The sequence below is a fragment of the Branchiostoma belcheri genome, unplaced genomic scaffold, assembly GCF_001625305.1.
Source record: "Branchiostoma belcheri isolate BF01 breed outbred unplaced genomic scaffold, Haploidv18h27 scaffold2, whole genome shotgun sequence".
Lineage (NCBI taxonomy): Eukaryota > Metazoa > Chordata > Leptocardii > Amphioxiformes > Branchiostomatidae > Branchiostoma > Branchiostoma belcheri.
The window spans coordinates 9,091,246-9,107,539 of NW_017803490.1; the positions used below are offsets into that span (position 1 = coordinate 9,091,246).

The following is a 16,294-nucleotide window of genomic DNA, read 5'->3' on the forward strand; positions in this document are numbered from 1 at the left end:
CACCTCCTCCCTCTCTCTCTCTTACCACTCCCGGTGCTCCAGATAGTGACGTAGTTATCGCCGCCGCCGCACATCTCTTCCAGTTTCCCAGGACACGGCGTGTCGCAGTTTGCGGCGTCCGATTTCGTGGGGGCCAGCATACCCATGTCCTCCTCGGTCAGACAGGCACAGTAGCGACCACCCTCACCGCCGGTGCCTGGTTTAAAGAAAATCTTTTAAATTACACGACAACCTGTCCACCTATAGAATGAATGGTACGGTCCAAAAAGTGGTCGATTATTCTAATAACCGACCACTTATTTCACTAATCACTAATATGATGCTATGGCGCGCGCAGTACCGACCCTCCTCACCTCCGGTGCCTGGTTTAAATGGAATGTGTAAGTAGTTCAACAGGCTCTTGGTCTAGTCTACAATGGCACCTAAAGTCCTGAAAACATCAGGGTTCTCTCCTTCTTCTTTCATTTGGAGGCAGCCGCCTTCAACTAGCTGAAGATTCTGCTGCCTTTTTGTGGGGTTCGCTAGGCCTCCATCTAGGATAGTCGTGTAAAGTGCCTTTGGAATTCCCAAGGGACGACGGATAATGATGATGAAGGTCACAAGATCGGTGACATGGCAGGGTTCGAACTCGGGACCTCTTGATTCCAAGCCGAACGCTCTGTCGTTACGCCACACGACCCCACACTACATGGTACATACAGGGTTACATACATGATAAAAAAAGTCGAACCTTCAGAAGGCCCACAAAACAGACCTGCCCTGTGCATCTGAGTTCTGTCTTATCTCGTATCGAACAATTTGTTGGAGTAATTAGCTAATTACTAGCTCTGTTCTCAACACAAAGAAGCCGGTGGACACTTGCCAGATCAGCATAATACATGTGGTATAAAGCCAATTGGGACTTATTGTAAAGGGTTAATGCCCCGCCCCGAGATGTATAATGGTGATATAATCCCTGGTCAGGTGCGATATCCATCGAATAAACCACCGAGTGGGCGTAGCGAACGAGGTCTTCACACTACTGTCAGTGTCCTGTCCCCGGTATAATCATTATGGTACGGTCCAAAAAGTGGGCGATTATTCTAATAACCGACCACTTTTTTTTCATTATTCACCTGGTTGGATATTAGAGTTCTGTCCTATCTCCTATCGAATAATTTGTCGGGGCAATTAACAAAATTACTACCTCTGGTTTCAACACAAAGTAGTCAGGTGGATACTAGCCAGGTCAGCATAATGCATGTGGTATCAAACCAGTTAGGGACTTAATGCCCCGCCCCGAGCGGTAAATGGTGAGATAATCCCTAGTCAGGTGCGATGACTACGGAATAAACCACCGAGTGAGCGCAGCAAACGAGGTCTTAACAGTATTGTCAATGTCCTATCCCATGTATAATGGTAAGGTCCAAAACGTATTTATTCTAATAACCGACCACTTTTTTTCATTATTCACCTGGTTGGAGATTAGAGTTCTGTCCTATCTCCTATCGAATAATTTGTCGCGGTAATTAACAAAATTACTACCTCTGGTTTCAACGCAAAACAGCCAGCGGACGCTAGCCAGACCAGCATAATGCATGTGGTATCAAACCAGTTAGGGACTTATTGTAAAGGGTTAATGCCCCGCCCCGAGATGTATATGGTGAGATAATCCCTGGCCAAGGCGATAACCACTGAATAAACCACCGAGTGGGCGTAGCGGACGAGGTCTTTACACTACTGTCAGTGTCCTGCCCCCTGTACAATCATTATGGTACGGTCCAAAATGTGGGCGATTATTCTAATAACCGACCAATTTTTTTTCATTATTCCCCTGGTTGGAGATTAGAGTTCTGTCCTATCTCCTATCGAATAATTTGTCGCGGTAATTAGCTAATTACTACCTCTGTTTTCAACACAAAGCAGCCAGGTGGACACTTGCCAGATCAGCATAATACAAGTGGTACAAAACCAATTATATCATAGGGACTTATTATAATAATAACTACTATCACAGGACATCAAAGGGGTGCGTTACATATGATAAAGAACAGGTGACCAGCTGAAATTATTAGACTCGTTGGCCGATCAATTTTTCTTACCTCTACCGTAGCCTCTACCAGGCTTCGGGACGCGGCTGGAAAGAGTAGAAATCGGCCCAACGCGAGCGGCAAACTGTTCTCTCCAGCTGACCAACTCAACCGGCATGCTATCTCTCTATTTTGGTCGATTTCTACTATATTCAGCCGCCTCCCGAAGCCTAGCAGAGGCTAGGACAGAGTAGAAATCGGCCAAATAGAGAGATAACATGCCGGGGGATTTTGGTCCACAAAAGGAGCACAATTTGTCGCTCTTTCCACCCTTTAAACTCGTTTAAAGTGCCTTTCTCAGAGAAACAACGTCGGGGAATGGTGAGTATTGAACCCTGGACCTATTGCTTCCGAGTCCAACGCTCTCACCGTTGCGCGTACAAAAAAAATGTAGCCTCTACCAGGCTTCGGGAGGCGGCTGGAAAGAGTAGAAATTGGCCAAATAGAGAGATAAGCATGCCAAGGGAGTTTGTTCGTTGAGAGAACATTTCGCCGCACCCAGCCGCCTCCCCAAGCCTGGTAGAGGCTAGTACAAATGTACGTACCTGAGTAAGGTTTTCCCTCCTTGGCGCAGAACTCAGCGCAGTCAGAGTTGATCATATCGTCAGAAGAAGCGTCCGCAGCGGCGGAGTCTCCGTCACCGACGTAACAGCCTTTCAGGGACTGGGCAGAGGCCACGCCTGGGGGGAAAGACATGACAGATATGAGAAAACTTAACCGCCGCATTTTTATTTTCGGAATGAGGAAAGTCGTGTAACGTGCCTTTCAAACGGACACGAGGTCTGGCTAGAAATGCAGGAATCGAACTCGAACCCCTTGAGCTTCTAGATCTGTCCGCTAGCCTGACCATACTTTACTGTTGTACAATAACGCAACACTTTGTATTTAATACGGTCAAACGGTCACCAAAATATCTTAATACCATTATTTACCAGAAAGCATTCTCAAGATCAGGCGATTACGGACACGCTTATAGTATACTTGCGGTACCACTGGACGGAATATGATACCAAAATTATGAAGATATTATGCACTGGAAAGGTATTTAAGTGAGAACTTCATGCCACTTGTGCCATTTAGCCTCTGTACACTTGAAGAAGCCACACAGGCGAAACCGGTCGTGTGACAGGCAGATTAAAAGTTCTAAACGGGAACTATGCGGCTCCAGATGTCTTACTGAGGGACGACTGTGTGTGCGAGATGTTGGTTAGCTGAGGAATGAATCCCCTCGAATTTATACGGAATATGATACAAAGATACGTTTGACTATATTCATAAAGTTCATACGACATGTAATAACGTTATAAATACATACCGAGCAGGAAGAACAAAACGGCAGAAGCAGCCAGGATACGGGCCATCTTGAAAAAATGTCTTAAAACGAAGTCTTGAAACAATGTCTTGAAACAATGTCTTGACTTCTTTCTTGAGTCACACTGATCTAAGTCATGCCGGGTTGTAAGGCCTACTTATACTGTTGGGTATGGCCCGGGGCACGTTTCAAACACTAATGATGTATAATTTACATAAATGGCATCATTACGTTTTGGTTACCTGGTGACACGCTGTGTAATTTTCCCGCTGATATCTTACAGGTGCAGAGTACAATTGGGGGTCTGCATGGGGGGTTCCCAACAATTCTTTGCGCTAAATGAAGGAGAACCTCCTATGTAGTATACTCTACATTCAGTAAGACAATGTTATTACCTTTTACGAATTACGAAAAAAGCTCTAAGTGTTAAAGAAGCAAGATACTCCTTGTCTAACCTTTACAGAAAAGAGGCATGTATACATGTAGTCCCCTATAAGTATACAGTCAAAACTACAAGTGGACCGCCTCTACATAACACTCCTGGCCAGTGTTACCACTTTTTGGGGGTCCCTTAGATACTTTTCCCCATTGACACAAACATTAAGAATCCTGTCTATAGTGACCACCTGTCCACATAGACAAGGTTTGATCAGTCCCCTGAATGGTCTTCTTGCACATTTCTGACTATCCTGCATTTGGGTTAGCCTCCGTAGCAGACTTATAGGGTTTGATGGTCTTCGGCTGATTAGCCCACTTCTATTAAAACGGGGGTAATTCAACCAGGCCGGCTATGTTGTCTATATGCAATCAGAAAATAGCACATAAAAGCTCCCAAAGACCCTGAAGACCCCCAAAACTCCCAGTTTTTGGCATGCATTTGGGTAACGGCGCCTTTCTATTGTCGAGATATTGAACAGAGCCATATATTCAACGCAACGATTAAATCGTTTAATGAAACGTGATTAGACAGCATTTCTGAATAGCTTGCAATTGGCTTTAATGACTGATCATTTGGCCTGAGACAAGACAGGTACCGTCAGCAAGCTTGCTATTAGTACGATATGTAGATTCGTGTTTGAAGTTAAAACTTTTGATCCAACACCAAGAAGTTCTCTGACCTAGAGCTTTCAACCAGTCACTCTGACCGTGAGTGACAACAGCCGGGATTCGAACTCCCAACCTCTTGGTCCAGAGGCAGGGTCGCTAATCACTGGACTACATGTATGCACACAACCTGAAATGTTGGTGTGGGATTTTCAAATAGCTGCAAATCCCAGCAGACGTCCATTATTAAAGTAATCAAAATCTTATTATAGGAATTAACGATAACGAAGATAATTAGATGACATCAAAGACCATTCAGACATTTGACAAACCACAGCTAAAGAGATGTGCTAGTTTTACCCTTAAGTTTGCAAGAAAGGACACAAAATATATTCCATTTCTTCAATTCTTTTTACAAAGTTAGCATTTAATACGTTTGTATTGAAGAACTTTATTGCACAACAATTGTACATGGCACAATGTATGACAACTATTAAACATATATATAGTACAACATACAAATTACAGGTATAGAATAAAACTTGGCATCCAAATTACTAAAACAATGAGTGTTATCATAATTCTTTTTCCTGCACCTGTTGCCACTGTGAATATATATAGTTTTGTGAACATGTCCATTTTTCTCAGACCGTGAACTTTTGCTACCGTGAACATAAAGTGAATAAAGTTAATTACAGTAGTGTAATACCGTACACTATAACAACATTTATACGTTTATATGGAAGAACTTTATTGCATGACAATTATACATCATGAAAGTTCATCTGTGTTGGTAGTTACATGTTTAGAGTTAAAAGTTTAGATCCAGCACAAAAAAGTTCTCTCACAAGTCACATAGACTTGGGCTAATTTATACATTTGATATCAATGGGGCATTTACAATTCTCGTCTGGTCAAAAACTGTACTATAGTGAAGACACAATATAACAACATTGGGCAGTAATACAATCAGTCCTATGTACAACCAATATGGAATAGGAGGGGAGCTTCCGATTGGTGGAAACCACAGGCCACGCCTTGTGCCATCCCTAATATGGTGAGACAGCCAGGCAACCGTGCAGACCCAAGGTAGTATATGGAGAGCTTTCCAGTCCATCATCTTCAGGAGGATCCACATGGTGAATACGGTAGATAGGAGAAGGCTTGTTGCGTGAAACGGTGGCCTTTCCGGTAAAGAAAGCGCATCCTGAAAAAGAAACATAGATTTTGTGTAAAGTTTTAATTAAGTGCAAATTCTTGCCCAAAGGCTAATTGTAACTAAGTAACATAGAAAGATGAGAAAAGAAGATCATTTTTTCTGTATACTAGTATCAGCATTTGTGGGCTTTGTGTCTAATGCAAATAAATGAATTATAAGATTAACTCTGAAGAGATATATAAACTATATACAAGAAATACATAGATTTTCATTTTCAATGAACTTGCAGCAAACTAGTAGTACATTTCTTTGTCAAAAATCTACAGATTTCCACACAAACCTTGAGTCTAAAAGACCGTGCGGCAATGAAGTGATCAGTGTCCACCAGACTGGCCAGCAGTCCGCAGAGCAGTGTGTGTAACACGTCGTGTCTGGTACGGAGGCCGCTCACGATGCCCCACGACCACAGCCCGACCAGCCCGTGGGCAGAGTTGTCCGTAATCACTCGTAGAAGGGCATGATCGGAAACTGGCTTCAACCTGGGCAGAGAATATGATCTATTTGTGAAACAACTAGGAGCGAGTATAAACAAGAAAACTTGGCGAACCCAGAAATTAATTGAACCCACACCAAACCTGGGCAGCAAGCTTACAACACCAGTGGGCTAACAGCTACTCCAAAAGGTCCGGACCTGTTAGAATGGATCAGTTAGCAGCGATTGAACCCCACTGTTACATCTATACAGGTGGCATAACTTTTTACAGCTACTCACGATGCCCCAGGACCACAGCCCCACCAGCCCGTGGGCAGAGTTGTCTATAATCGCACAGAGACTGGTTTCCACCTGGGGGAAAGTAAGGGAAAAGTGATCCGTATCCAGTTTAAGCTCATTGAAGAGCTAATCTTCCACTGGTCGTGACAGAGAAGACAGATACTATACACAGTATTTACAGGTTCATTGTACCGGGGAAATTCCCCTAGCTCTCTTTTGACAAGCACAATGAACAGTGGACCTAGTGATTGTACATGTACAACTGTGTGGCCCAAGGGCTACTGAACCGGAGATGGGCGCCGCCTTATGCACCATTTGATGCGGCAAGGACTTTAACATAACTTAACTTAACATTGCAGTATAAGTACAACCTCATAGCCGAGTACATCCGACACTTTAGAACACACAGGATTTTCTGTTCCTCACCTCAGAACCCTGTCGGCTGCTATACAGAACCCTCCCAACAGAACGCTCGAAATCGTTGATTTTACGGAAAACAGTTTGGAAAATCCGGCCAGAAAACTCTGTAACGTGCTCATTATGATGTACGTCACCTGGTTACGGATTTTGGTCGAGTCTCTTCATCACATATGGACAGAAAACGGGAAAAACTGCGATGCTTTCGATAAAAACATCGTTTTTTTGCCAAACGCCGCCATATTGGAGTAGCACACTATCTATAAGGGAGGTAAGAAATTACAAAAGACTATTGAAGCGAATCTATGAGTATACTGACTCAAAATTGCATTAATATTATGATATACATCTATTAATAGAAAAAAAATAAGTTATGTTACTAGAATTAGATGATTTTATCTTTTTTGTTCCTTTGAGAGGCTAAATAAAAAGTAATTGTATTCTCCCTAAATGTGTAGTCGACTAGCCTGGTGTCAGCTGACAGAGATTCCAAGAAGATGGCGGAACAGGTTGGTTTGTTTGTGTGTTTGTCTGTGTGTTTGTGTGTCTGTGACGAGTTCTATTGCTCTGTCGCCTCTGTTATCGCTGTTTTCTTCTTCCAATACTAGGTACTTCTAACTATCAGCAACTGTCGACAAGTGGATACGTTGTTTTTCCCTCAAATCTTTACAATTTTAAGGGGCCGACGTCATACTACGCGCAAGAAACTTTCATCATAAAGAAATGCATGGTGCTTTGACTTGTTTTCTTGACTTCCAACTCCAGAACTTGTTTTATGCCTTTACGCCACCACTTAAGATAGAAATGGCTTGTATTATTTTGAATACTTTTCAACTAATGTAGTAGTTGTTGTTGTTGTTTTCCTTGTTTAATGTCTACTTAAGATTAGTAATATCTTGCCAGACGTGGTGTCTTGGTGCTGGTTTCCAAGTCTTGGTTCAGTTCAGAGTCAACTTGTCTCTCTAGATATTAACACTTGGTGCCTTGTGGTTGTGTGATGCTGAAAGTGTGATGTATATTTTTTTGTTGTTTGTAGACCTTGCATACCTTGCGTTTTTCTTTTCTTGAATTCCCACCCCAGAACCTGTTTTCGTTCGTGCCATTATGCCACCAAAAGCACGGCGTAGAGACAGACCGAAGCCGCGTGACAACTCTACAGTTCCAGTCGCAAAATGTCGTGTTACAAACCGTACTGCACCTCGGGCAAACCTCCCCGTATCAGTGTGGTTCGATCCGTGCCCAGCTCGCCAGCGGTGCCTACGACGTCCTCTGTTCTTCCATCCGCGACAAAATCGTGTCGGAGTTTCCGTTGATGGTGACGGACGAGTTGCTATGGTTACTGGTCCCCCCCCACACGAAAAACTTGGACCTGTCCAGGTGCTGCAATGTATCGTGGGAAGGATTGTCGAGGGTTCTAAGAAGGTAATATTACTACATGTATTTATGTTCATAAATGTTATGTTTACCGAAGGAAAATATATTGTTTTTGCTATATATGTTTCCTTTTCTTCTCCAAACCAAAAAGGTCAATGACCAGAACTAGGCAGTCTGTTACCATGATAACTAGTGTTGGGTTATATCATGTTGCAATTTTATAGCAGGAGGGATTTAGACTCCTGTCACCATATACATGTATATGAATGTGTTTGAGTAAGAATTAACAGAGCAGACCATATGCGATGGTAAACATTATTGCATTTGCTTTGCAAATGTTACCTTTTTAGCTACTGGTAGTTTATTTAATCTTAGCTGGTTCCAGATAATTCACTTTTCTCCCACTTTTTTCCAGATGCCACAACCTGAGGTCGCTGACCCTTGCTGACCTTGGCCCTGACTGTCACATGACCTTTGACCTCTGCAGTATTCCCCAGGCGTGTCCTCATCTGACCTTCCTCAACCTGGCCTCATCTGAGGTCGATGATTGGGTTGTTTGGGTAAGTAGTGAGGTTAATTTTTGTTTTAAATCAGAATTCAGGTAAACCCTAAAGCAGTCAGTAAGGTGTAGGAAAAAATGTTGTGTTTGCTGTTTCATTCCTGAAAAAATTAAGGTCAGTAGGTAGAGATAATCTTTTTTTTTTTTACAAAAAGGTCAATCAGCTCAAAAAATTTATGTCCCTTGCTGGGGTCCACCCAAAAAAAGGGCTAGGGTCGGTCGGAAAGCATGAAACACAACGTATCCAGTGACAATGCCCCTACTGTACTTGGTGACAGCAAGTTCCACTCTGCAATAGTTTTAGGAAAGAATGAGTTTGTTCTTTCCTGAGCTAGTATGAGGTTGTTGTCTTAACATAACCTTTAAATAATTTTTTCACTGCTTGTAACCAGGAAGCGTTACGACTGTGGCCTTACCTATCCCACCTGGACCTGTCCTACTGCAACAACCTGACTGATGACTGTTTCCACCTGCCGGAGATGGAGGAACAGGAGGAGGAGAAGGAGGAGGATGGACCAGTCCTCACATCTGGAACATCAGTCTGTTCTCAAAGGAACATCAAGAAATCTCATCCAGGTACGTATTTTTCAGAATTCCATACCATGGTACTTAATTCATCAATAACTAGAAAAAAGGTAACGTTTGCAAAGCAAATGCATAATGTTTACCTTCGCATATGGTCTGCTCTGTTAATTCTTACTCAACACATTCATATATATATAGTGACAGGAGTCTAAATCCCTCCTACTATAAAATTGCAACATGAGGTAACCCAATGCTAGTTACCATGGTGACAGACATCTGGTACAGGTTATTGACCTTATTTGTTTGGTGAAGAAGAAGAGGAAGCAGAGCAGAAACAATATGTTTTCCTTCGGTACACATAAATACATCTCAAAGCATTTGAGATAACAATAACAATACATTACTCCAGGTTGCAAACTGGTCAGTGTGGACATATCCGGCTGTGTATATCTGACGACAAAAAGCATCAGGCACCTAACCGAGCTGTGTGGGCCAACCCTGCAGGCCCTCAACATGGGATTCACTGGAGTAAGTAATGTAAAGGTAGCACGTCGGCAGAACGTACTGAACCTGCGCAAACCCCCATTTTCACGGTTTTCGTTGGATTTTTGGTCATCTTTTCTGTCATGACATTTGGGAACTACAGACGGTGTCTTCCGAGGGTTAGACGTGCTTGCACAGTACAACTGTACTTAGTATATATACCAATACAACCTTATATGAGACATTCTGCCGAAATGCTACATGTATGCACAATACATTATGGGCTTGGTGCAGGTGCAGTATGTTCTGCCGACGTGCTTGTAAAGGTTCATAAAGGATTTCTTTCAAAATTTGAACTTATAGTAAAATGTGGAACTTTATTTCAACACACAATTATACAGAGATCAAATTTTCAAATTAATGACCAATCACTTCACAACATGATCTTGTAACCATTTTAACTTTAAACACGTAACTACCAAGTTGAACACAGATGAACTTTCATGATTGTTTGTTTGTAGGTGGATTGCAGTGCATTGTGGTTCCTGTGTGGGTACAGCCTCTCCACCGCTGTCCAGCTGGCTGTTGCCGTTGACAACAACCAGGTAACCGGGGGCAACCAGGGGGCGTGTCCACCCATGCAGGACAACCGGCTGCTCTCGCCCGACCTCATCCACAAAATCCTGGCGGGAGAACTTCACCATGGAAACCAACAGCCAATCACCATAGGGCTTGTTAACGAAGAGAGGGAGGGAGAAAGTAGTAGAGAAAGAGCTTTTGGACAAGTTTCAGAAGGAGGAGAGGATGCCTTAAAACATGTGACGGAGATGGAATCAAATAACTCCATGACTCCACTTGATAGTTGTGAGGGCAAAAGTAGTATAGAAGGAGCAACAGCAATGTGTTTTGATGGAGGACTGGACCATGGAAATGACCTAGATATGTCACCCAAGAATTCTCCTCCATGTATTCCAGTCTCAAGCAGTGTGGCAGGACACGTTGCAAACCTAGTGAATAAGGAAGAAGAGAATTCTGAAAATGCTGCTTGTAGCAACAATGACAATAGCAATGATAATGGCAATGACAGAAGTAGTATATGTCGACCCAATGGTGTCTTATCAGACGGAGGACATTGTGGTGTGAATTCTGGTGTCCGTTCAAACTCTGACCAAAAGAATTCTAGGCTCAAGAGTTAGTTTTTGCCTCAAGGAGCCGACCTTCAATGAATTTGATGACCTTGACATCTTTGTAGAAGAGGTCATTGCCAACAGCCAACGAAGCCTTCAAAATGTTGCAATACGCAGCCGACCTTTGACCCAAGAACACAGAATGCCTTTAAGTCTGTCAGTTGCAGAAAGACAATCAAAGGATGAAAGTGAGACATTGCATTCACCAATGGGTGAAGAGAATTCAAGTTCATCTGACCAATCAGAGCCAAGACCTGAGATTCAAGCCAGCAACAGCCAATCAGTGCCTGGTGCCCATGATTCTACTGACCAATCAGAGCCAAGACCTGACATTCAAACCAGCAATAGCCAATCAGTGCCTTGGGCCCATACATGTAATTCTACTGACCAATCAGAAGCAAAAGAAACCATGTCTTCTGACACCATACTAGACAGTCTGTCATTGGATGATGTTGAGTTAATAGTACCGGAGAAAGCAACAGTAGAGGAAAGTTTGGCTGTGCAGAGCCCTAAAATTTCAAGTTCACTGTCAGTAACAGACACTCAGAGTTCTTCAGATGGCAGCTGTTGTCTAACAACTACTTCACATCAACCCAAGAATGCATGGGGTGAAGAAGGATTGTACAAAGAAGACAGTGTGGCTGTGAGGAACCGTGAAGTTCCAAGTTCACTGTCAGACTCAGACACTCCACTATTGAACTCTTCAGATGGCAGCTGTTCAAGTTTTACCAGTTCGCATCAACCCAAGAATGCTTGGGGTGAAGAAGAATTGTATAAAGAAACCAGGCCTTCAGAAAGACCTCAGAAACTGAAGACAAAGCCAAGAAAGGAGAAGACATTCCAACTACAGCGTTTCCAGCCTAATATCACTTCTTTAGACATGAGTGGAATTAGTATGAGTGGAATGACTATGAACACTGGTAGTGACGATATTGGAAATGCCTGCATCAAGGCATTTGTCTCGGCCAATAGGAACCTCCGTAAGTTGTCCCTCACATGGAAGGACATCAGGGATGAGACGGTGGAGTTCATTGGTCAACATGCAAAGGACCTGAGATACCTCTCCATGGTGAGCCCTTCATATGAGGATAGAACAGAATGACAATGTTTTTTTTTTCAGCTTCTAGTACATACATGCATCTCAAACATACATGCAACAAAACTACTCCTACTACTACGAAAAGCTCTTTGCCTCTCTCTCTCTCTCTCTCTCTCTCTCTCTCTCTCTCACCCTCTCTCTCACCCTCTCTCTCTCCCTCTCTCCTATCTATCTATCTCTATCCATTTCAGTTTATCGTGTGTTGTTCCAAGTAAACAAAGGGTTAAACATGCTTGCACTCTGATGCTGGGGCTTGATGGTAGCTGGCCATTTGCCTCTGTCCTGTGATTATTATCACAGTTTTACCATACATGTGAAAGAGCCAATTTCACACATTTGGGTAATCTCCAAGCAGATCCTAGGGTGGCAAAAGACAGTATCAAATTGCCCAGGCAGCATCCATTGGTCAGAGAAGGTCCAGTATGCCACCCAAGGGACCCTCGATGGATACTGCCTAGCCAATTTGATACTTTGGCACCCTAGGATCTGCTTGAAGATTAACATTTGGGCTAAACAAGACAATGCCGCATTTCTGTATAATTGAAGAAGGATCATATATATTTGTAAATGTACAATCATGAATACTGTTATCAGGTTGGTAAGACACTCTTGTTACACAACCATGTGTTTTACCAATTCATTCATTCATTCATTCATTCCCTTGCAGATTGACTGTGACAGGACCTCTCCTTTCAGTCTGGCTTGTCTGGCACAAAACTGCAACAAACTCGAGTATTTGGATGTCAAAGGTAAGTCATCATCATATCACGGGATATGGAACCTGCCTCTGGACCAAGAGGTTGGGAGTTCGAATCCCGGCTGTTGTCGCTCACCCGACATGCACGCTACTGTTTAGGGTTGTAGTCTTTAGGACGGGACGTTAAGCCGTGGTCCTCTATTAATTGTGCTCGTCAAAAAGAGCTAGTGGAATTTCCCCGGTACAACAAACCCGTAAATACTGTACACAGCGTCTGTCTTCTCTATCACAACCAGTGGAAGAGTAGCTAAACTGGTTCAAGATCTCTTTTTTTTTCTCCAACCCCCAGGGATGAGTTTTATCGGAGACGCAGGCTTGGTCCCGCTGGTTGTGAACAATCGCCAACTCCAGACCCTGAGTCTAGCAGAGTGCAACATCACAGACAGGGCACTGGACAAAATCTCAGGTGTCCTGGGGGAGGGGGTGAGTTCGGCCGGGTTCCTTCCTTCCTTCCTTCCTCAATTCCTTCCATCCTTCCTTCCTTCCTCAATTCCTTCCATCCTTCCTTCCATCCTTCCTCAATCCCATCCTTCCTTCCTTCACTCATTCATTTACAGGCATTTATCCACGTTTATTTCTCCATCTTTTTCATTTGTTCATACATCCATCCATCCATTCATTCATTTATCTAATAACGTATACAGCATTCATTCATTCATTTTATCCATTTATATTTTTGTACACAAATACAAACTAATATACATGTAGCTTTAAAGCTTTGAAATTGATATGATTCAATAGGCAGTACTCAAAAAGTACAAAATTCACTGTGTCCAAATTTGAGTTGCATAATTGTTTGTTTATTTGTTTGTCTTCCAGCTGACTTGTCTTGACCTGTCATGGTGTGAGGAGATCACAGACTCGGGGCTGTCCGGTGTAGTAGGTGCCTGCGTGAACCTGCAGCAGCTGTCCCTGCGACAGTGCCTGTCTACAGCGCACACACTGGTCAGGCTGGGGGAGAACTGCAGGCACCTCAGATCTCTCATGATGTCTGGTCAGTATTTCTTTATAATTATTTTTAGAGTTAAAAACTTTAGATCCAACACAAAAAGTTCTCTTTTCCAATTTTCAACCAGTCTGGTTTTCCTCAGTAGACTGACCCAGTGAAGCTTGTCACGTGGCTTCTTTGAAGTGACGTCAACACTGGGTCACGGGTATCTGGTAGACGATGTTAGCCCCCGTCGCAGTTGAGTGAAGGGTGGTGGGCCCTGATGTATGTAGCCGCCTTCATCCCTCTCAGGAAATAGTCTTGTATCACTAAATATTATTTAATTCCCTTCCTGCAGGTGTAGAAGGCATGTCAGACGGGGTCCTGGTCAGTATGGTGGAGAGTTTGGGGCTCCTGGAGGAACTGGACGTCAGCTGGAACCTCGGTCAGTGCCTCTATATAGAGAAATAAACTTTATGTTAAGCCTCACCAATCTAGGTGTATTTCTCTGGTTCATGGATATTTTAAGTTTAAGGCAAAAATATAGTCCAGAAGTTACAGTCACTACACATGTAGATCAGGCATACTGGTATAATTCAGTTACATGATTCTGTATAGCCAACAAATTATATTAGTAGGTTATTTTACAAAAAAGATAATTATTTATAAGGTATGGGTAGTGGTTTTTTAGGGCATAGACCATGCGCAGGTAAACATTATGCATTTGCTTCACATATCTTATCACCTTCTAGAGTTTTATGTTTCTCTTGTTTTTCCACCTGAACCTGACCAGGCCTGACGGATGTGTCCATCTGCCGCGTCCTTGTCTGTTGCCCCCGGTTACGGGATGCGAGACTGGCCGGGCTGAAGAGGATCACATCCAAACCCTTCCTACCCATAATTTCAGGTGTTGTGCACTTCTTTGCATTTGGCTGCTGTCAATTTTCGGGATTTGAAAAACAGTTTCTTTTTTGTACTAAGCACTCGGCATATATTTGGGAAAGAGTATGGGAGTTAAACACACACCACTGCCAGTGGACTAGTCCCCTGCTGTAGTGGCTTGTGTGTATGGGAGTTGGGAGCTAAACACACACCACTACCAGTGGACTAGCCCCCTGCTGTAGTGGCCTGTGTGTATGGGAGTTGGGAGTTAAACACACACCACTGCCAGTGGACTAGCCCCCTGCTGTAGTGGCCTGACAGTGTGTATGGGAGTTGGGAGTTAAACACACACCACTACCAGAAAACTAGCCCCCTGATGTAGTGATTGCACTGCTGTGTGGCCCAGGGCTATTGAAAATGGAGATGGGCACCATGTACCACCTTATGCGTCACTTAATGCGAGAGGGAACTTTAACTTTTTCTGTGTTTTGAAGCATTGTGTGACTGTAGTGTGTAACTGCTGCACTTCCCTCAGACCTTGCCAGGTGGCGCCGGTGTCAGTCTCTGCTGAAGCTGAAGGAAAAGGAGAGGCGAGTGTTCGAGGAGGAGGGAGAGGAGACCTGGTCCAGCGATGAGGTCAGAACTCACTACAGAGCTCTAGCCAGCTCAACATATTTTTCCCTCAGCAAAAGGTTCATGATGGGATACGGGGGTGGGAGCGCCATAGGTGCGACGCCATCACCAAAGGGAGGCGCAATCTGAAAATTAATGAAGAAAAAAAAGTGCTGCTAAGATTTCAGACGTTGTTGTATATATTATGTTCTGTTCCTTGATTTCTACAATAACTGAAAAGCGAGAAATTGAATTTGTATTACAATGGTTAGTTTTGTTTTGCATCTGTTCATCTTGTTTTGTTGTGACCTGTACTTAGCCAAGTGTAGCAAAAATGTGCAATAAAGGTCGTCATTCATTCATTGTCATATTGACCCCCTACTCTTCCCCCCCAGGAATTTGAAGACTTGTACATCCCCCATCGCTCGGCCAGCTACGCCCCGTGTCTGCACGACCTTGACCTGGAGTATTCCGACAGTGTCAACGACGATTATCTGGCAGAGATTGTGGCGGTTTGCCATGGAACGTTGCGAATCCGAGACTACTACGGAGAGCAAATTCAACCAAAGTGGACAGGAACTATGCACTTTTTCATGTAGCTAACATTGTTACGCTATACATGTAATTGTTACATGTAGGCCTGTTCTCTGACCAACCATTCAAAAACCTGCCAACCCTAGCCTTTTTTTGTGGATCCTGCAAGGGACATAATTTTTTTGAGCTGATCGACCATTTCTAGCTCCATGATCTGACACCTAAGTGATGAAATGTTGTACAATCAGTTTTCTGACATAAAAATATAAGTCTCCTCATGCAAGTTTTACCTTGGCAAATTAAATTGTATTGTAAGTTAGACCACTATATATATAAAGAGAGAGGAGTAAAAAAGGGCTAACAAGATAATACCTACCTACTATGCAAACCTAAGTTTTTTCAGGACTGAAACAGGAAACTTTTTTTCCCCAGCTTGTTACTCTGCCAGGCGTCAGAAGTGGCTGACAAAGTGAATTGAAAACTTTGCAATTCTTAAACTGTGACAAAGAGTGTCCTTATGAAAATATTGTAACATGTAACTCTAAAGCAAGGTTAACATTACTTAACAACAGCAAATATGT

General features: G+C 43.2%; 3 protein-coding genes across 3 annotated transcripts in view; 1 reads left to right on the forward strand and 2 right to left on the reverse strand.

The window, feature by feature from the left end:
• The window catches only part of LOC109468893 (kremen protein 2-like), a 4,773-nt gene extending 1,265 nt beyond the window's left edge, over nt 1-3,508 (reverse strand). Inside the window, exons 1-3 of the mRNA XM_019767273.1 lie at nt 3,385-3,508; nt 2,615-2,749; nt 26-196 (exon numbers count right to left, since the gene is read on the reverse strand). Coding sequence (XP_019622832.1) covers nt 26-196; nt 2,615-2,749; nt 3,385-3,430 — 352 coding nt within the window. The 5' untranslated portion in view covers nt 3,431-3,508. The remainder of the gene's footprint in view (nt 1-25; nt 197-2,614; nt 2,750-3,384) is intronic.
• A 1,340-nt stretch (nt 3,509-4,848) lies between these two features.
• Nucleotides 4,849-6,895, reverse strand: LOC109468883 (transmembrane protein 267-like). The gene is made up of 3 exons (XM_019767261.1): nt 6,783-6,895; nt 5,925-6,123; nt 4,849-5,632 (listed from the first exon to the last, which is right to left on the reverse strand). Exons 1-3 carry the CDS (start codon nt 6,893-6,895, stop codon nt 5,297-5,299), a joined length of 648 nt encoding a protein of 215 aa, XP_019622820.1. The 3' UTR covers nt 4,849-5,296.
• A 375-nt stretch (nt 6,896-7,270) lies between these two features.
• On the forward strand, nt 7,271-15,817 carry LOC109468526. The gene is given in 16 exon segments (XM_019766768.1): nt 7,271-7,282; nt 7,855-8,195; nt 8,563-8,707; nt 9,099-9,282; nt 9,641-9,759; nt 10,236-10,590; nt 11,120-11,192; nt 11,271-11,970; nt 12,668-12,749; nt 13,047-13,218; nt 13,517-13,571; nt 13,574-13,751; nt 14,044-14,130; nt 14,479-14,592; nt 15,103-15,203; nt 15,575-15,817. Coding segments are annotated over 16 exon segments (2,922 nt in total). The 3' UTR covers nt 15,779-15,817.
• The last annotated feature ends 477 nt before the right edge of the window (nt 15,818-16,294 follow it).

Bases quoted from the DNA above. Each gene is read 5' to 3' on its own strand.
- LOC109468883 (XM_019767261.1), bottom strand. From the start codon at position 6,895: ATGAGCACGTTACAGAGTTTTCTGGCCGGATTTTCCAAACTGTTTTCC. The intron at 6,124-6,782 runs GTGAGGAACAGA...TTCTCTGCCCAG, and splicing joins GCAGCCGACAGGGTTCTGAG to GTTGAAGCCAGTTTCCGATC. The intron at 5,633-5,924 runs GTTTGTGTGGAA...TTTCTTTTTCAG, and splicing joins CACGGTCTTTTAGACTCAAG to GATGCGCTTTCTTTACCGGA.